The 20,931-nt window shown below is 42.9% G+C and overlaps 2 protein-coding genes across 7 annotated transcripts in view; both read left to right on the top strand.

Moving 5' to 3' along the window:
- The window catches only part of ehbp1 (EH domain binding protein 1), a 149,825-nt gene extending 140,843 nt beyond the window's left edge, over window positions 1-8,982 (top strand). For all 6 annotated transcript variants that reach the window (XM_030441823.1, XM_030441822.1, XM_030441821.1 and 3 more), the window contains 2 exons: window positions 7,281-7,395; window positions 7,789-8,982. In XM_030441823.1, the coding sequence (XP_030297683.1) occupies window positions 7,281-7,395; window positions 7,789-7,879 (206 nt within the window). In that variant the 3' untranslated portion in view covers window positions 7,880-8,982. The remainder of the gene's footprint in view (window positions 1-7,280; window positions 7,396-7,788) is intronic.
- Window positions 8,983-12,865: 3,883 nt separating this feature from the next.
- On the top strand, window positions 12,866-20,487 carry otx1 (orthodenticle homeobox 1). The gene is made up of 4 exons (XM_030440849.1): window positions 12,866-13,194; window positions 15,591-15,780; window positions 16,517-16,668; window positions 18,534-20,487. The coding sequence occupies exons 2-4, from the start codon at window positions 15,684-15,686 to the stop codon at window positions 19,281-19,283; spliced, it is 999 nt and encodes a 332-aa protein (XP_030296709.1). The 5' UTR covers window positions 12,866-13,194; window positions 15,591-15,683; the 3' UTR covers window positions 19,284-20,487.
- The last annotated feature ends 444 nt before the right edge of the window (window positions 20,488-20,931 follow it).

Raw genomic sequence — 20,931 nt, 5'->3', positions numbered from 1 at the left:
AAATCCTCCTGCATTTATTTCCAGAACATCCAATAATGTTTGTGTTAGTTGCCAAAATGGCGACTTGATAAGACAAACTGCTACAGATGAAGTTTATTTTCTCTTCTCTGGTGATAAAAGAAGGTAAAGCTCCTGTCAGGGTTGTTTGAGTTCTAGCAAAGCGTCTCCACCTCTATTGTTTCCTCGTCCAGCTGTTGTCCAGCCTTCATCAGGAGCCCAAAGCAGGATAATTTGAATTCTGCGTCAGCTTCTTGATGAGGATTAAGATGCGAGCTTTGCGAGGGGATTTCACTGCCTGATACTTGATCAATGCTATCTGTTTCGTTGCTACACCTCGACTAGCCGATGCCTGATTTGAAATCTAGCCGTGGCCACATTGGTTTGCGAGGTAATAAAAAAAAAAAGAAAAAGAAATGCGGTTATATTATTGAAAGCTTGTTAACTATACCGCAGCCAGAAAAGCAGCCATTGTGTCGTATCAAAGTTGTCAGGGGGCCAGGGAAGTTTAATCCTCTTCGACTGCGTCCTCTTTGGCAAAATGAACCTTTTGCCAATCAATGCTAATTGATTTTGCCATTCGACATTGACCACCGCCGCCCCCCCTCCTCCTTTCTCCTCGCAGCCTTCGGACACCCATTGTAATTTCACCGGGCACCTGATAAGATACCTGGTCCATAATAAATCAATTGTAATTAGCAAGAAAGGAGGTGGGCCGGGTGGAGGGGGGGAGCAGACATGCGTAGCCGAGCAGGAGCTGCAGACGGCGCCACGCTGCCTGCGTCCAGGTTGATTCCCTCTGTCTTCGCATGGCCATTTTATTTATTTATTTTTATCGAGCTGCGGCGCGTCCACAGCTCGAGTCGAAAGGGAGGAGTTCAGTTTCTCTGGTTCAGATGAGTGTTTTCTTTCTCTGGGTTTTTAGTGTTTTTCCATGTGTGTCTGTGTGTTTCCTCTGCATATTCTCCTCATATATCGGACGTGTATCGTGTGTGTGTGTGCGCCTGCTCCTCTCTTTGTGTGTGTGGAAGTGAAAGAGCAGAGATAAAGTGCGAGGCGAGGTGGAGAGGTGGTGTGTGTCGTGTCACCGCTCTCCCCTCTGCCTTCATGTGGACTTGTTGGATTTGCAGCTGACTAACTTATCAGCCGGCCTTATTTTCCTCCCTAAGGGAGGCACTTAACATTCACAGGCTCTACCTTTCTGTAGCAGCCACAGATAGTTCTGAGCTGCTGGGGAGAGTGTGTGTGTGTGTGTGTGTGTGTGTGTGTGTGTGTGTGTGTGTGTGTGTGTGTGTGTGTGTGTTTGTGTGTGTGTTTGTGAGAGGATCTGTTGGTTTGGATCTGCGTGTTTACATCTCACAGGTGTGTTTGTGTGTCCACCTGTGTGCAAGTCTTTTTCCAAGCGTGTGTATCAGCGAGTGTGTGTGTGTGTGTGTGTGTGTGTGTTTGTGTGTGTGTGTGTGTGTGTGTGTGTGTGTATACGGCGGCCATCTCCCCAGCTCTTATTTGGTGCTTGGGCAGGTCCATTGAGCGATGGTCGGGCGTGCGAGTAATTGCTGATTTGGTTGGCCAGTCGATGACACAGAGAGAGAGAGAGATGCACTGTGAGTCCGAGCAGAGAAAAAAAACACACATCACTAAGATACACCTGCCCTGACACACACACACACACACACATCGCTCTACCTCTCAGTAGACCCACATGTGCTCTAGAGCAAACTGGCTACCAATGCTAACAGTTAACATCCATTCCACTTAAAATAAAAAGCTTTTAAGATGACGTTGCATTCTGACATGGGAATAAATGTCAAGAATAGTCTGTAAATTAGTTCAAACATCTTGAGGTTCTATGAGAGATAAAAAAAAAAGAGTTGAATTACCTGCTGGCTTTAGCTCCCGGGCCCAGTCTCCGTTACAGCTTCAGACCAGAACAGAGAGAGAGAGAGAAAAAACGAATGACTCATGACGTTTTCTTCTGCATTTGTGTTGCTGACTTCAGCTGCACGACACTCAGACACATGAGAGGGAGGATGAGAGGAGGAGAGGATGAAGAGTGCTTTGAGGTGGAAAGAGGAGTCGGGAGGAGAGGATTCCCTCTGAAATCATCTCTGAAGATGATATTCTGCTAAACAACAAATTCCTCTAAACTTTTTTTTTTCAGATGTTTTATGAGGTAGAAGAGTGAAGCACACATGACCGAGTTACAGGAACATACAGGAGTTGCTGAGAGGAAGTTTGTTAGCTTACACAGTTTTATGGACTACAAAACTTCACCTGACTTTTCATCAGCATGATGTTGAGTAGATAATGACAGAATTTTAATTTTTGGGTGAACCTATCCTTTAACATCAGAGCGGTCATGGATCCATGTGGCCGACGTCATTCAGGCCTCTGAGGATAAACGGAAAAAGGAGACGATTGTTTTCATCAGCGCGGTGTTAGAAGAAGTTTGGTTAAATGTGCAGCTGTTGCAGAATAGAACAGTTGGAGGTCGGGCGGAGGCTCTCAGACCAGCGTCGACGTTGTTTGCGAGCATGCTCAGTGATAACCACGTCCGTGTACCTGCTTGGTCTGATGCCAGGTGAGAAAATGCCATCTGTATGCCACACTCTCATCTCCCTGCCACAAAATTGATCCACTATGCCCTCTTTATCTGCTTACCGATTCACACCTATGTATGCACACACACAAAGCTGTGTCTTGGCTCCCTTCGAAGACCTGTGTGTGTGTTTGTGTGTGTGTTTGTGTGTGTGTGTGTGTGTTTTAAAGTGGACGCCCTCTCGCCATCTAAAAGGGATTTATGCATAGCCGGGTCCCAGAGTTTTTCCTGTTACGGTTTGATATGATAAGCTTTTTTATATGTTTAAAATCAATATGTAATCCTATGCAGGAGCTTATCCCTCTCCACACCCCCGACACACACAAACACACACACACACACACACACTTCCCATTTGTAAATCTATTTGGGCTTTGTAACACATCGGGGCGGCGCGCCACAGACCCTGATTGATTAGGTGCACTATGGAATCCTATCACATGGGCGACTTTTGATGATGTCGCCAACTCTTTCAGGGTTGCTAGTTGACTGGAACCGCCGATAACAAGTAGTTTCGTTCCACGAGTTTGTTGACTGGAGTTTTGGGGGAATTTAGGGAAATGTATTTGTTTGCATTAAGCTTGTTTGTGCGGCTTTTTGGGCTCTCACAAGATAAAGTAAATGTGAATATTCTCGCCACTCCGCAGAAGATGGGACTTTATGGAACAAGTGCCTCCTGTTGTGGAGCTAACGCGGTTTTATATGCTGGTTGTTGTCACATCTGGTGGAACAGGTGTTTGAAAATGTGCAGCTTTGTTTAGATTCATGCTTCAGGTTCTGGATTGTCGACTGTCCGATCTGCCTGTGTGGCAGAAAGTTAGAAGAATAAACTTTTTTAAGAGCCGTCTGTTTAAAGAAGTTTTCCTATGAATTGTGATTCAGGAGAGCTGATAATCAAAACTGCCTCATCAACAGTGGTTTTCTTGCATTTTTAAGTGGTTGTCTGTTAGAGATGGGAGGAAAAAAAACACTGTAATAAGTTGATGAGTTGATCGGAGTGGATTTTTATTATCAAGACAATCGTGAATTTCCTCACGAGTGACTCGAAGATGCTGTGAAGCTCGTTAACAAACAGTCCAATATTGATTTCCTGAAGACAAACGGACATCTTTCCAGTTATTCAAAGATACTTAACCATGGCTGACAGATGAACTTCTGACAAAAACCGTGTTGTATATCGGATGTGTGGATATATTACAGATTCCAAACTATATTACGACAGGGAGATTATTTATGCACCTAATGATTTATGATTGAATTATTGAAGATTGATTTTTCTTGTTTTAAAAAGGAATTTCACTGACAAAATGTGAAGTCATTCTATTTTGACACAATTGTTTTTATTTTTACTGCAAATATATATCAGTTCCAGATATCGGTTATTTAGTCGATATCAGTATCAGCCCGGACTTAAATCACATCGATCGATCCCTGGTTCATGTTGGGCTTTGGCTAAATCCTGGTGCTTCTCACATTTTGGGGTTTTTTTTCTAGGTTTTGTTGACATTGAGGAAATAGAGAAAATATAGAATATCATCTGATTTCCTTTAAATATTAATTGTTGACACAAAGAGAAGTTTTTAACACTTCGTTTTTGTTTAACTTTTCGTCGTTTCCACGTGACGTGACAGACAAACGCTCTCCTCGTTGCCTTTGAGATAATTTCTATTTATCCGCCATTTTTCCCGTCCTGTCGACTTCCTTCATCTCTGGTGACACTTTTTGTCTCTTGACTCCACTTGGACCTCGGCCAAAACCAGCTTTCAGAGGCCTTTTATACCAGAACAAGAGGCAGAGAGGACGAGAAGGAAAACAACAACGACAAAATGAAGCAGAATAAGTTTATAGATCGCGTTCGTAAACGTCTGAATGTACGAGAAGCTGCGGATCAGATCTCTCCGATGTGTGTGAGACAGGAAACGAGAGAGGAGAGAGAGAGAGACAGATAGATGCCCGTCTCTCCTCGCTGTGAGAGAACGAAGCTTTGGACCAGTTTGCTCTCTTGAATAAATTTAGCGTCGCAGAGAGCGGGCGGGGAGGGGTTCATGGGGATTTGAACCAGCGCATTCTTGTGTGCCTTGTGCAGACTCACATGGTTACCGTTGGCGTGCACGGCGAGGGTTATCTGAATACGCACCCACCATGTGAGTTGTACACACTCCTCTAAGTCTTTAACCTCTCTCTCCCTCCCTCCCTCTCTCTCTCTCTCTGATGGGGGAGGCGGGGTTCATGTGGAGGGTGGGAGGGTGTGGGGGGGGTAGCTGAGTGGCTGCAGGGTGTTTTGTTTGTTCCTGGGTGTCTGGTTACCCAGCCTGCCCTGCTCTGGTGTTGCCTGGTCACGTCTCTCATCGGCTCTCTTTATTGTTTACCTTCCTAATGAGGGGGGCGGGACTCTACGACATGTGATTGACAGCAGGAACCCCCCCACCACCACCACCACCACCACCACCTCCCTCCTCCTCCACCAGGACTTTGGCTTTTTGGCTCTGAAGGAGGGCAGGATTTTTTTTTTTCTTTTTAACATACCTCTCTGTGTTTTTGTGGGAAGTTTCCCCCCCCCCTCTCTTCCTGAACCCTCCTTCTGTGGGCCGGCCTTCTCGAGAGAGAGGATTGTGGGAGTTATGGCAGATATGGAAACGCACATTCCTGCCTCACAATTATCTAAAGATGATGACTCACACGATGACTCATGACTTCTCTTCCTTTTTCTACACTTCGACACATTTTGTCTTGATTTCTCTGCTCTCTGAACCGCCTCTTGTTTTTAAAGATGAAACAAAAACCCTCTTCAGATGCAGGTTTGGACATATTTGGCAGTTCTGAAGTGTTTGTCGATCCCCCACGGAAGCCTGAGGAAAGTAAATTTGCTTCCCTGAGAAAAAAAAAAGGAAGAAAGAAGGAAGGAGAGGAAGAGGAGAACGTAGAGAGCCAAATATTGGGACTGTGTTCATTTCGCTCTGTGGTCGACTTCAAAGGGACGAGCGGGGCCAATGAAGAGAGCGCAGACCTTTCAGGACAAACACACTGGGCCCAGCGTGACACACACACATGCACACACACGTACACCGCCTGACTGCGGCAATTTGACTCAATGAGAGGGGGGGTATTTATTTTTAATAAAGCCACGCTTATTTTGGGACTGACATTTTACAACATCCCTTTTATTCTCGATCAATAGGCGGTTAAATATTGATAGAGGGGTGAAGTTGCCTACGCGCCACAGAAGTTGTGTTTTGAATCCTCTCTGGGACGGAGCAGATTTATTTATTTATATTTAAACGTGAAGCGATGGAGACGGAGGGCGACACATTCTCACACTGAGCTCAGGAGGAGCTGCAGGTTTCCTGCCTGGCGTGTTTCTGAATCTGAACGTCACATCAGCTGGATTAAAGATGATGCTAACCTGCTTTTTGTGGCACTTGTAAAATAAGGTTGAAGCTTATTTTATCAAATGAATGTTTTTATGTAATTGTTAAAAATGACATCATTCTCTGAGCAGTCTTCAGGGTGAGGGGGTGGGGGAGGGAGGTAGGGAGGGAGGGAGGGAGCAGCGCTGCCCTGGTGTTGGGTGAATGTGGAGCCAAGGGCGCCAGGCGGATATTTGAGCCCCAGGGGGAGTGAGTGCTCTCCTGTGGGCATCCCTCCTCCTCCCCTCCAGGGAGAGGCTGAGGGGATTTGGATCGGGGTCCCACCTGGACCCTGTGGGACCCTGTGGGGCCCTGTGGGGCCCTGTGGGGCCCCTTCCTGCAAAGACCCTGGAGAACTGAGCGACGGAGTCAGGGGATCACCTGTTTGTTTGTTTATGCAGCTGTTTGCATGTGAGGTGACTTTTACATGTTTACATTTATTTAGATTTAGAATAATTAAGACTGAACGAGGTCGTTTTTAACGACGAGTGAAAGCAAACAGAATTTCACTCCGTCGTTATCCGAGATCATTTACGAACCTTTAACGTCAATAGTTGAACCAAATCTTTAATAATTATTCATCTTTTTTGGTAAAAACACAAATCTAGAATCTTTTTTCTTTTTAATCATATCACCCATCAAGACAAAACTTTGACTGCAAACACATTCAAACTGAGATTTACAACATTTCCTGTAAAACTCCAGGATCGACCGTTCAGTCTGAGTCTTTCTTTTTAAACAGTCGTCTGTGTTTTTAAAATTACGACTGATGTCTTGAAACGAGCAGCGTGTCCCTGTGGGAATGTGTTTCCTCACATATCTCTGTGTACATCATGACGCTGCAGATTAACATGACAGTCTGTCAAGTGTGTTTGCTCAGGTCAACACAATTTCACTGTGCAAACACACACACACAACCTGACCTGAGTGTGTGTACACGTCATATCTACACACTCTTCAATACGTGCAACTGGTCCTGTGTCCATCTCTGCAGACTCCAGCAGGTTAGCAGCAGATGAACCAAACTGTCATGTTGAAGCTCTGTAGTCCTTAAATCAGACTCCAAACACAGTGTCATTAGAAAAGTTTCTCCTCCAGGAGATCAGACTCTTTGTAGAAATCTTCATCTGTCTCATGACGTCACGAGTTCCAGAACAAGATAATAAAAGTCGTCCTCGAGGTACAAAATGTCTCAAAGGTTTCAGAACAGGAGTCAGAACAGTTTGTCCTCCGTGTCTCCTGCTCTGACGGAGTTTGTTCCTCTGCTGTCGTTGCAGATTGGCAGAAGACGGAGGCCCAGAAGAGACGAGAGCAGCTGCTGCTGGATGAGCTGGTCATACTGGTCAACAAGCGAGACGCGCTGGTCAGAGACCTGGACGCCCAGGAGAAACAGTAAGTGACCCTCAGAACATCTCAAACACGAGTCAGTCTCAGTGTGGGAATATCCAGGCGTCTGTCGTGGACTTAGACGTTGGGAAATCGTTGCATGTTACGTTGCATCCCAGTCATCCTGCATGCACACCTGCATGGGTGGGATGCCATCCAGATTGGCGGCGCCGTCCACCAACAGGGTGCCAGGCGGTTGAAAGGTCGGGGCCCGGCCCCTGGCGCTAGGCCACTCCACGGGCATCCGTCACAGCAACTGTGTTACCTGTGTGTGTGTGTGTGTGTGTGTGTGTGTGTGTGTGTGTGTGTGTGTGTGTGTGTGTGTGTGTGTGTGTGTCCACCTCCTCCCCGCCTCCTCCTCCCAGACACATCTGACCTTTTGACCTTTGCCCTCCACAGAGCCGAGGAGGAGGACGAGCACCTGGAGAGGACGCTGGAGCAGAACAAAGGAAAGATGGCGAAGAAAGAGGAGAAGTGTGTGCTTCAATGATTGTCATTTCAGAGAAAAACACAACCAACAAATGTAGCCGATAAAAGAAATGTATCATTATTATTATTGATATGATTATTATTATTATTATTATTTGATGGTGGCTTTCCTAAACGTTTCTATCATCCATGTGGTTGTTGTTCCGGTCAGATTTACCCCGCAGAGACTCGGCCCTGCGACGCCTTTGCACCAACTTTATACTGACTCAAACTGTCCCACTTATATACGATTATTTTTGATTTTAACTCTTGTTTTGCTTTACCAAGAACGGTACATGTATGTAATATAAATAAAAGAGTGGAGGCTCTGTCAGACGGTGTGATACTTGCATGTAAAGATGCAGCAGCAGCAGCAGCCTTCTCTGAGGTTTGAGGTACAGCAGCACAACTGGGTTTACTGGGAGGGATGTTTTTGTTTTTTCTTCATCACGCTGAGATGATGATGATGATGATGATGACGATGACGGGGTCAATGTGGACTTTTAAAAGGAAAAAAACAAGTCGTTATAATATCAGTCTTTTCAAGCTACTTCATTACTTGACTGTGTATCTTTTTGAATTATTTTAAAGTTTTTACTTGTAAAAATATCTTAAAGGGGGAACGAACGCATTACTGTTCATAAATCTTAACTTTTCCTATTGCTTTTTTTTTTATCGTCTTGGCTTGAAAGCAGTTTACCAAAAGAAAAGATGTTTAAGGAAAAAAAAAAAAAAAGAAACTCTCATGTTGTATATTTTCATCACTGCTCTGACCAACAGCTTCCAAAATCCTCTTTTTTTTTGTTTTGTTTTTTTGTCAGGATTCATGCAGTCAAAAACAAAAAAGTATATATATTATTTATTGTCTTTTTAAGCTGCTTCTTGTAAGTGAACCTACCATCACATTTCATTTCATGTGCATTTTTTTTTTCTTTTTTTTTTTTGGCTCAACAAACTTTTTTGGTTTCTATTTATTGTATCTGAAGAAGAGAGAATTATGCTTCCATCACTTAGAGCTCCAGATGTCATTTTACGTGTTGAACATTTATTATCTGTTTATTTATTCCAGTGTCATAACCCAAGTCTTCAATAATAAAGTCCTTATGATTTCATACTCCACAGAAAGCAGCGTGTGGCGTGTTTTTGACCCTCTGGAAAATATTTCAAAGGTTTAGTTTTATGTGTTTTTATTTTCTACAGATGGATTTTAAATTGTTTTATTGCACACACCTGATCCAAAAGCATAAATCTGATATTTTTCTGAAACTTATTGAAATGCATGCACGCCCTCGGCTGCAGCGCTGCACATAAGTGGCCCCTATCACCGCATTGAGCAGCGAGCGGTGCGCGTTTAGCAACGCTTATTATTCTGCGCTGTGTTCAATTCCCCTGCGACCTGTGCGTGTTTATAAATTAAAATTGGCGTTTGAGGTTTTTTTTTTTTTTTTGGTTTTGTTTTGTTTGAGGTCGCTGCTGAGCAGGTTCCTCTGAGGAAGATTAGAGAAATCACTTTGTACCGAGCAGATGTTCTTCCTCTCTGGGCCGCTCCGGTGCGCGCTGGAGAGGCTCGGTCACCCCGGAACCAGCGATGGAGAGAAAGTCGGAAATGTTCGATTTAATTTTCAGATGTAGAAAAAAAAATTCTGTTGTTTTTTTGTTTGTTTGTTATGGGGTTTTTTTTTTTTTGCTTTAACTTGTTCTAAATCCTCCTCGTGATAAAAGGTATCTGTGGTTGAACCCTCAGCTCCATCCCTGCAGGCAGCCTCCCGTCCCCGATTAAAGCAGGAAAATAGGTTGTGACAGCAGACGTCCTCCCTCGGCCTTTCTGGTACTTTCAAATTAATTTGCTGATTCGTTTCTTCTCTGCTTGAGACCGACCGTACGCGCACATTACGCACTCCACGTCCCCCGAGGCGCTTTGTTTTAGTTTGCATTATAGCGCGTTTATCACGGCTCTCAGTAATCTGGAGAATAAAGCAGAAGACGAGCCGGAGCGGTGAAGGACGTTCTGCTCGGTGTCGGCAGAGCGCTGCATGTGGCTCTGTGTGTGTGAGTGTGTGTGTGAGAGAGAGAGTGTGTGTGTGTGTGTGTGTGTGTGTGTGTACCCTCGATAATTATTCACAACACCTGTCACTTCTTCATGGAGTCCAACTTTTTTATATAAATGTGTTTAAATATTTTTTCTGTGTTGTAATGTTCGTGCGTAAAACTCAACTTTTACGCACAAATTAGACTAAAAGATTTCATGTTTCTTTTTCTTAATAACACTTTAAAATGCATTAAAGTCTTAAATCATTCCTGGTTTTGAGAAAAAAAAAATACTCCAAGGCCCAGAGAAATAAATCACTCCAGGTGATAAATGTATTATTTCAACATTTTTTTCTGCGTGTTTTGTAGATTAAAGAATGAATAAAAAGGCAGAAACCGCCTCGTCTTACCTCCGCAGCATCACTCGGCTTTCTTTAAAGCTCCTGTTGAAGCAGAAGGAGTGAAAATCATTTGGAGTCAGTTTCCTATTTTTCAGTGAATAAGAGCGACGCGCTGCGTAAAAAGCGGCGGTGCCTCGGTGCTGCTGTGCAGCTGAGGATCCTTCAGCTGAATGGATTATCTCCTGAGCTTTGATGTCTCCTGGCCTCACCTCACAGGTGCTGAGCGCCGCTCGGCCCTCTGTATTCACTTCCTTTCCCCGCCGCCGTCCAAAAAACCCCTGCACCTGAGGGAGCCCGGGTCTCTGCGTGCAGCGCCGGGGCTCCTACAGCACTGTGTTTTATGCATCATCGTTTTAATAAGCACCGACAACATCCCCGCAGATCCCCGCTTCCAATCCTGCCGGCTGAAGGGACAAAACTTTCCCCCTCCTCTCCTCTCCGCCTAATCCCAGGCTTTACCAGCTCAGCATTAAGAAAATTCAACTGCAATTTGGGATTAGACAAAATACTCTTATTACAAAAGGTTGGTGCAACTTGATAACTTGATACTTGTTCAGGGGTTTATCTCGGGGTCTTACTCACATCGAGAGAGGAGGAGAGAAAAAAAACAAGAAATGTCGGGGAAATGTCAGAATAACGCGAGTCTTTTGTGTTGTGAGGGCCATATTTGTTGAATGGCCTTTTTGCATAATTTAGCGGGAGCCTGTGTGTGCGCGTGTGTGTGTGTGTGCGCGCAGAGGAGAGGAGGGGTGATGGTATTTCGGTCAGACCCTCCACGGGCCCTCTGACTGCTCGGACTTCAGATGTGGTGGAAATAAAACGGTGCGTAAAAAGTGTTTGACCTCCAGGGAACACGAACCATCAGCTCACCTGAAACAAACGTCACATCATGACGCGTCTCCGCTTTTTTTTTTTTTTTTTTTACTTCAATCACACGTTTGACCATCAGTCTGATTTTATGCCTCTGTGCGTAAAAAACGAGGATAGATTCATATTATGGTGCGTTCAGGTGCCCTTCTCCTCTCGTTTGTAATACGCAGCATCACTACAGGCCTCCACACAACCTCCAACATCACTTTGTTCCCTTTTTTTTTTTTTGCTCCGCCGACTATTGATGTCTAAGTTTCTCTGTCAAAGTGCTCTCGTGGATGACTTTTAAGTCCCATCGGCCGCCACTTTGATACTCCCCCTCCTCACACACACACATAAAAAATGTAATTTCCATCCTGCAGCCTCTCTCTCTCTCAATCTCTCTCTCTCTCTCTCTCTCTCTCTCTCTCTCTCCCTCTCTCTCTCTCTCTCTGAACATTAGCTCGCTTTCAGCTCAGGCCTCATTTACAGAAGTTTTTTTTTTTTTGCACAGATCCACAAAGGATAGCCGAGCCGAGCCGAGCCGGGCCGTGCTGAGCCGCATCTCCACGACCCTTTACTGACACCCGGGCCAGAAAAAAAAAAGAAAAGAGAATAGTTTGTTTTTGTGTGTGACGGGTTAAAAACACATTAAAAACATCGACACAAAGTGCAGGATTTGATTCAGTGACCGCAGATTTTTCTTCTTCTCCTTCTGTGGATTCTTCTTTTTCCTCCGCACTGAGTTTGAGGTCTATCCCTATTAAACTTTACGTCAACCATCCTCAAATGTAATTCTAAATGGGGATTAGACCTCATTAATATTCATGAGACTGGTATGTATGTGTGTGTGTGTGTGTGTGTGTGTGTGTGTGTGTGTGGAGAGAAAGAGAGAGAGGGGGGGGGGGGAGGAGGGGGAGAGGAGGGGGTGTATCACAATAAAAATCAAAATGGATGAATTTAACTTCTTTCTTCCGGTTTTGTTTGTCACGTTCCCTTTTTTAGGGGTGACACATGTGATCAAAGACGAGTTATCACCAATAATAAGAACATCGATTACAAAATACGGCCTTTCTTCAGGAGACGTGTTTGAAACTAAAATGCAGCTTTCAGCTTTGCAGAGACTCAGGGAACATTTTAGAGCCTCAAAAGAAGAATTTTCTTTCTTCTGCAACATTTAGAATCATGATGTTTTTTGTAATTTAACAACTGGTTTGAAGATTTGGAGGAAATAAACGGACACCTTTACGCACAGCGCATTTCCAGGACGCACGAAAACTGTTAGATTTTTAAAAAAGAAGTTAGAATATAAGATGTGACTTCCAAAGATGCTTCTTCTTCTTCTTCTTCTTCTTCTTCTTCTTCTTCGTGTGAGCTGCATGAAAATATAAGATAATTATGATAATAAAAACTCCTTCTATAAAAATCGTCTAATTTCTTATTTTACGCACAGCAGATCTGACACTTCCTCCTGCAGGCCTGTGAAACATTCCCATCTTTCTACAAAAACCTCTTTGGTTCGTCCGGTCTCGGGACCAGGAGCGAGAGGGGGGGGAGGAGGGTGGGGAGGGTGAGTGGTGGAGGGGGGTATGTAAGTGGGAGTGGGCTCTCCAGGCTGCCTCTGCGCGCCTATAGGCCGCCCTCTCCGTCCGTCAGCCCGGGGACGCGCGCCGATTGGGTGCGGGAGGCGGATCCGCAGGTGTCCTCCGCTCATAGAGGCGCAGGGCGGAGAGAAGGTGATCAATCTCCATCCGTCTCCATTAGAAATCACCTTAACACTCTGACAGACAACGACAAGCCCCCTGAAAGCAAATGAGTTTGATTTATTTGGCTGTAAAAACACCCGGAACCGCACCGAGGACGCGGTGACGCCCGTGTGCTGCTGATTACTGCGCGTTCCTCCGTGATGCCGCTCGGTTGTTTGTTTTTGAACAAGTCTGTCGCCGCCGCCGCTGTTTGAGTTTTGTGCCCCGCAGACTTCCTCCTACTGCTGGATAATTTTACTGCTGCTCGCCTCTTGTGGCCCGAGAGCTCGGGAGAAGGGAAGGAGACCAACAAGGTAAAGTCTGCTCTGTTTGTTCCTCTCTCTTCACTTATTCACTCCAGATTCTTCTGGTTCCTGCGTAATTTACTGCACGAACGCGAGCAGCCGGAATGTCGAGGCGACAGAAAACTCACTTTTTAAACAGCTCACTTTAACATTTTCACGTTCAACTGTGACATGTGGCGCTGTGAGTGATTTCAATTTGCAGAGGGAGACTTTTTTTCTTCTTCTTCTTCTTCTTCTTTTTTTTGCGCGTATATCAATTAATCCGCCCCGTGGTGGAGGACTCGAGACTTGAACTGGATAAATTGAGTCAACTTCCTCCGGTGTAGATAATTTTCATATTTCTATTCCAGTTCACTCCTTCGAGTTTTTTTTCTCCTTCCTCTTTTTGAGAGCAATTGGCCATTAAAACGTTTGAACCACTTAGTAGATAATTGGAGAGGCGTGTTTTGGTTTTTGTTAATTTATTTTGCTGATAAGAGCCCTTCTGAAACGCTCTCTCCCCGGAGGTCTAATCTAAATTCTAATTGAGTTCATTTGCACCGAAGATCTCGTCCTTTTCACTCCGGCCGGCCTGGCAGGGCTGGAAATGCGGTTTTCTGACACACACACACACACACACAAAAAGAGAAGCCGCTGGAATACACGTTCGGTTAGTCCGGGTTGGTTTTTTGGTCAGTTAGGAGCTCATTGTTAAAATAATCTCCCCTCTTCAGAGACACTAATTTAATTCACACGCTTTAAAACCTCCAGGTGTATTTCTTTCTTTCAGTTCACATATTTCTACAGTGAGGAGAAAAATCAAACTTTGGATCCGTCAGAATCATTTAATGTGAATTTTTCTAGGTTAGTTGCCAAAATAAATGTAAAGTAAAGAAGCTGTTTATTGTTGAATTCGTGGATTGAGATAAATCAAATGTTATTTGAGAGAAACAAACTAAAAGTGTACAATGAAGCCTTTATTTTTAGACGCTGCACTGATGTAATCATCACGGAACTGCATCAAAATTACAGCTACAGATTGCAGAAAATCTAATTCTACAATCCGTCTTTTAATGTGCTGAAAATTAGGAAGTAAAAGTAAAATTTGACGTTTTTTAAATGAAGTTTCGTTCTCTTCTTTTAAAGCTCTGCAGCAAAGAAGAGAACCGGTGATTTCCTGCAACATTAAAGCAAAACAAAAGTAAATGTATCTGATTAATAACCTCAGATGTGTCTTTTGAAAATATAATAATGTGAGTTTATTAAGTGGGTGTTTCTCCTGCTGTGGGTTCGGATGATTCGGAGCCGAGCTGTGGATCCGCAGGAGGCTCGATGTGTTTAAAGACGCACACAAAGTTTGACGATCAGGAACAATCAGAATGAGTTGAGCCAGTTACAGCTGATTTTTTATATACATTTATCAAAACCACATCCATAAACCATCTTTTACATATGTGTGTGTGAGAGAGTGTGTGTTTGTGTAAGTGCAGGCCTTCAAATACACACACACACTTTTCATTTTTTCTCAGGAGGCTTCAAGCTTTAACTTATTTATTTTTCTTAATAATAAATAACTACTACTACTACTAATAATAATGATGATAATAATAATAATAATAATAATAATAATAATAATAATAATAATAATCCTGCGTTTTTTTAGGTTATAAAATATAAATCAGATTTCTTGTTCAGACTTGTAAAATGTTGCATTTACATAATCGATGTCAGTGCACGAGTTTGACTGAATTATTAATTGTTGTTTGAGATAAAAAGTTTCTCTGATGTAAAGATAAAATAAAGTTCACATTTTCACTGCAAAATGTAGATCAAAATAAAACACTCCACATATTCTGCAGAGGTGACGTAAGAAACTAAACAATATGAATCCATGAATCATTAATAGAAACAATAATTCTCACGCGTTCATTCTTAAATAACCTGCATCAGTGTCACAGCTCCAGTTAACAGTTGTGTCAGCTTGAAATAAAACCTTTAAATTAAATATAGATAGAAGTTGTTGTGTTATTTTGTTCCTCTGCTGAGGTTTCAGGAGCCGCTTCACTCAAGCTATCAAAACTCCAGGAGGGATTAAATCTGCGTCTCTGCATCAGAATCATCACTTTATTCTTTATTCTGATTTCCTGCTGCCTCTAAATAACTGCAGCATGATTTCTTGGGAACTTGTATAACGATGCTCTGATTGTCTCCTGGTGTTTTTCTGCAGCTTGGTAAAATAAACCCATGTAGAAATTGTCTGCCTGATGATAAATGTAAAGAAATTTGAAATGACACAAAAGCAGAAATATTTCAGAGCTTCTTTCTCCAAACTTGGATCAGAAAAGTTTCCTTTATTTCTCGGTTGAATCCTCTCTCCCTTTTCTTTCTCAAATGCTCACTGACACTCTCTCCTCCTCCTCCGTCAGTTCTTTGGATCGGTCCCCTGCTCCGTCAAGCTGCAGCATCGGGGGAAACCGAACCACTGGCCTGAGCTAGGTGGAGCAGTGACCGCCTGTAGCATGATGTCCTACCTCAAACAGCCCCCCTACGGCGTCAACGGCCTGGGGCTGAGCGGCGCTGCCATGGACCTGCTGCACCCTTCAGTGGGATACCCAGGTACGACACACACACACACACACACACACACACACACACACACACACACACACACACCTTTTTAAAGATGACGAAGGCCCCCCAAAAAGTGGAGGAAACTGCAAAAACTCAAAATTAGTTTGGGGTATTTTTTTGTTTCATTTGAATTTGTGTGTGTGTGTGAATTTTTGGTCCCCGAAACATTTAATTCTACTTTTCACAAACTCCATTTCAAATAGTGTATTTATATATTTAAAAAATAGACAATCAAGAGGTTGTTGTTTTTTTTAGGTAATAATCCCTGTTATTTTTAATAAGATAATTTGATGAATGACGTTTGTCATTAACTGGCACTTTAGGAGAAAGTTTTAAACTACCTGTCGGTAAGTTTATAAATCAAAGAGTAGAAAAACACACGTTAAACACTGTTTGTTTTATAGTTAAAAAAAAAAAAAAAAAAAAACGTAGAAGAAGAAGAAGACGTTTTTATTTACCCATGTTTGTAAATGAGAGTTTAGTGTTCATAAATGACTAATGCTATTTTTTTCTTTGCGTTTTGAATCATGGTGAGATATTTCGGAAAACGTTTTACATGTAAAGAAAAATCACCCCAAAGATTATAATTTTTCTCTTCATCAACGTGTGTGTAAGAACCTCATCAAACACGTCAATGATCGATGTATAATAATCATTTTATTATCGATGTGAAGACTTTTCTTTTTTTTATTGACGCTGTTTTTCTTCTTCTCCGCCGCAGCGACTCCCCGGAAGCAGCGGCGGGAGCGGACCACCTTCACCCGCTCTCAGCTCGACGTCCTGGAGTCTCTTTTCGCAAAGACCCGGTACCCGGACATCTTCATGCGGGAGGAGGTGGCGCTGAAGATCAACCTGCCGGAGTCCAGAGTCCAGGTGAGAACCGGGGCTTGAATAAAACTGTGAGCATGAACCTGCCTGGGCCAGCGTTTAACCCAGTTTAACTCGATTAATGAATGCTATTAGCTAACTTTAATCAGGTGATGTAGGCTTATTATAAATGCAGACATTCGATATTAATTATTAATAGATTAATATGAACTAAGATTGGGCGACATGGTCCTAAATGTCTGTAAATGTCTTCACAAAAAAGTCAATTCTGGATTTTACCCACGATCCCTGAACTCACCGGAAGCGGACGTTTCTACGTTGAGGTTAGCTTGTTTTGTTGCTAAGTGACCAGTCAAAAAAAATAAGCCTTAATTAATTATTCTACGTTTTTTGTTTTACTTAATGTGTTGGTTTAGTTATTTATTTGCTTTATCACCATTTTAAAGCAGACTCTTTTTTTTTTTTTTTTACGATTAAATATTTATTTAATCGAAATTGACCGTTGATGACGTCACTTGTTAAAACAACCGTTAATGTTAGCTAGCCTAGCTAGCTTGCTGTAAATGACTGTCCAGCTAATATTGTCACACATCTGTTATCTTCAATCATTTTGTAGCATTTCATGTCAGTAAGTATGATTTAAAAAAAATAATAATTTCTTCATGTAATGTATCGTGAGGATTGTAGAAGTAAACTGAGAGCAAAATGCTCGTATTAAAATGAGGCTAATTTGACACTTGCTAGCTCTATTGCTAATGATTTGACCTGCTTTAAAGTGGATAATAATGAACATAATGTCGATTTTGATCTTTAATGGTAAGGTTATTTATATAATAGGTTAGGGAGGGTCACTTTAAAAGTGTATTCCATTACAGTTACTAATTACCTGTTTTTAAAAAATGTAGTCAGCAGCATAATCCAAATATAACTATCATAAGGTAATGTAACTTCAGTCCTTTCCTTTAGTTTAGGATTACTTCAATACCAAACATGCAGATAAAGACGAAAGAAAATGAATATGAGTTTTATTTAATCTTAATAACAAATGTGTGTTCTGTAAGAAAACACACTCAAGATTAGTGATGTTAGTAATCTGCTTTATTTTTACTGAATGTAACTGTAATCTAATTACATCTTTTTTTCTAACTACCAGAATTGTTTTTTCTTTATTGTCTCCTAATTATGTAATCTTCTCACATGTATAACAATAATGCATTTTAAAAAGAAACAACACATTCAGAATAAATAAGAAACATCAGTGACTTAAAAACATATGAAAACAACAACGTCTATTTTGATCTGTGATGTGAATGTGGTCAGGCCTGTTTGGCCTTCCTCACAACTTTATTTCATCCAGACAAAACAGTTTGATGTAAATAAGCCTTTTCAGATACTAGGATTTCAGCTAAATCCGTTGTATATGATGCCTTGCAACCTAACTGGTGCCTGTAATTTGATCTGAAATCTGGGATCTACTAAGAAGAGGTCTGGATACGCCAGCAAATTCTCCACAAGCAACTAGGATGTTGAACAAATACTACTCTTGAAAGGCATTAGGGGAAAACCAAGGCCGGCCTCTCTCACACACACACTTTGAGTTATTCTCAGAATGTTTGTGTGAAACAAAATGCTCTACATGATCCTACCCTCTCGGTGCTCTAGAGTTACCCTACTGTGTGGTGAAACCCAATAGCCTGTTATCTTAGAGCCGTCTACCAGGTATGAAATTAGACCCCTGGCTGGTCCGAGCCAAGGGGCCGGGGTGGAAATGAACCTTGATAGCTAATAACCCCCAATTTTCCTCCATAATGTACTCCCAGCGTGGCCTGGGAGTATCTTTCCCGTATGTAACGCTGAGGTTGTTTTGTGTGTTCGGTTGCTAACTCCTGGCTGCTGTTCTCGGTTTGTAGGTGTGGTTCAAGAACCGGAGGGCCAAGTGTCGCCAGCAGCAGCAGAGCGGCAGCAGTGCCAAAGCCCGGCCGCCCAAGAAGAAGTCTTCCCCGGCCCGGGAGAGCACCGGCTCTGAGAGCAGCGGCCAGTTCACGCCACCTGCCGTCTCCAGCACGGGCTCTTCCTCGTCTTCATCCTCCTCCACCAATCACACGGGCCCGGCGGCGCTCAGCAGCACCTCTACCTCCATCAGCACAGTCTCCTCCATCTGGAGCCCGGCTATCTCCCCCGGAAATGCTCCGGCTCCGGCTGCAGCCCCTCTCCCTGAGCCCGGACCCCCTTCCAACGCCTCCTGTATGCAGCGTTCAATGTCAGGCTCCGCCGCTGCCGCCACCTCCTACCCCATGTCCTACAACCAAACGCCGGGCTACGGTCAGGGCTACCCCGCCCCGTCCAGCTCTTACTTCAGCGGCGTAGACTGCGGCTCCTACCTGGCCCCCATGCACTCCCACCACCACCCCCACCAGCTCAGCCCTATGACGGCCTCCTCCATGTCAGGCCACCCGCACCACCACATCAGCCAGTCGTCAGGCCACCACCACCATCACCACCACCACCAGGCTTACGGCGGCTCCAGCCTGGCCTTCAACTCCTCCGACTGCCTGGATTACAAAGAGCAGACTGCAGCCTCCTCGTGGAAGCTCAACTTTAACACCACAGACTGCTTGGACTACAAAGACCAGGCCTCCTGGAGGTTCCAAGTCTTGTGATCAGGCTTTCCCTCCCACCACCTCCTTCCCTTCCTGCTCGTCTGCTCTTTTATTTTCCAGATTAGCATATTGCTTGTTTTTAAAGACAAAAAAAGAGTTTATGAACCATAAGACAACAAGATAGCAGCAGGAACGCTCAACAATCGGACTTTGTTTTTTTTCCTCCCTCTCGTTCCTCCACATCTTTTTAAAAATCTTTTTTTTTTTAAGAAAAAAAGAAGAGAAACAATCCCTCAAAAGTCGTGTGAAGAGATCAGGACACGTTCCTGATGATGACCATTGGGGTTTTTAAAACGCTCCAGCTTGGATGACCTTAAAGAAAAACCAAACTGTTTTTCCAAAACTACAACAAAAAAAAAGTCATTTCAACCAAACTCCTCTGACCACCAGCTCTCTGGCTCTCTGGATGGGAGGAATATTTTCCCCTCTGGTGCACCGACAGGAACTCTCTCCTGCGAGCGCCCCTTCTTTACCTCCAACCCAATCAAATCCTGTATAGTTTTTATTTCTGAAAATTTGTTATTTTAGGATGACAGAGATTTTTAGTCAGCTGCGTCGAGGAGCTGAAATTATGTAAATATGTATTTGGGTCAGTTACAGTGACCATGTTTAGTTGGTGTTTTTTTTTTTTTTTTTTTTTTTTCCGAATTTGAAAAAAAAAATTGTTTATTACCACTTTGGGAGTTTAAAAAAAAAAGTAAAATAAAAAAAGAAGAAAAAAACCTGTATGTAAATCTTTCCAAATATTCCAAAGAGAACAAAAATTGGCCATAAAGTTCAGCTTTTATAATCATTGTTTAAGAAAAAAAAAGAAGAGGGAGTGAGAGAGAGAGAGAGAGATATGTTTTGGCAGTTTTGAAATGTCTTGAAGAACTAAATCTATATTAAAAAAAAAAAAAAAAAGAAGTAAAAAAACAACAGATGCAGGACTTCCGGACATTCTGACTCCAGCCTCGACCTCCTTCTCTTGGGCATTGTCGTGATTATTGGACATGTTTGAACCGCAGCACTTGGCTTGATTATTGGAGTCAGAGCATTTTTATTATTATTATTATTATTATAATTATTATTATTTTTCTTTTTTTTGGGGAGAGAGGAAAATGTGGATTTATAGCTCCAAAAATGACAGTGAGATGTTGAATGTATCTTTTAAGGCGACCACCCTTACATACATGTTCATCCAATAAAGATCCGTTAAGTCATATTTTACTGTCTCAGCTTTGATTCCTAACAGGGAGTCAAGTTTGCTTTTTCTTTTTTTAGACTGCATGTTCACCAGCAAATGACAGACTCCAGATTCCTGTTTCCTCTGATTTGAATTAGTCATACTTTTATTCAAAAGCTTGTTGATTTTGTTTTTTGCTAATTATAACGGGGGTAAATGCAAATTAGTGCATAATTAATACAAGGCGTGAACGCGTGTAGGCCCCGCATTTCCATTTTAGAGAGCAGCCGGTTTAATCCTCTCTGTCTCCCCGTCTTTAAATTGAAACACTAACATCTCCCCCCTCCGCTTTAGGGAGAACCGAGTGTCTTTTTTTTTTTTTTTTTAAACTGCGGCGTTAAAAAGCCCTAAATATCGAGCCGGGAGACATTTGATCGAGGCGTAATTGAATGCAGCGCTGTAATGGCGTGATAATTACTCCTG

Source organism: Sparus aurata, chromosome 15 (genome assembly GCF_900880675.1).
Source record: "Sparus aurata chromosome 15, fSpaAur1.1, whole genome shotgun sequence".
Lineage (NCBI taxonomy): Eukaryota > Metazoa > Chordata > Actinopteri > Spariformes > Sparidae > Sparus > Sparus aurata.
Note: the sequence above shows the minus strand (reverse complement) of the source record. Positions and strands in the feature narration are given on the sequence as shown.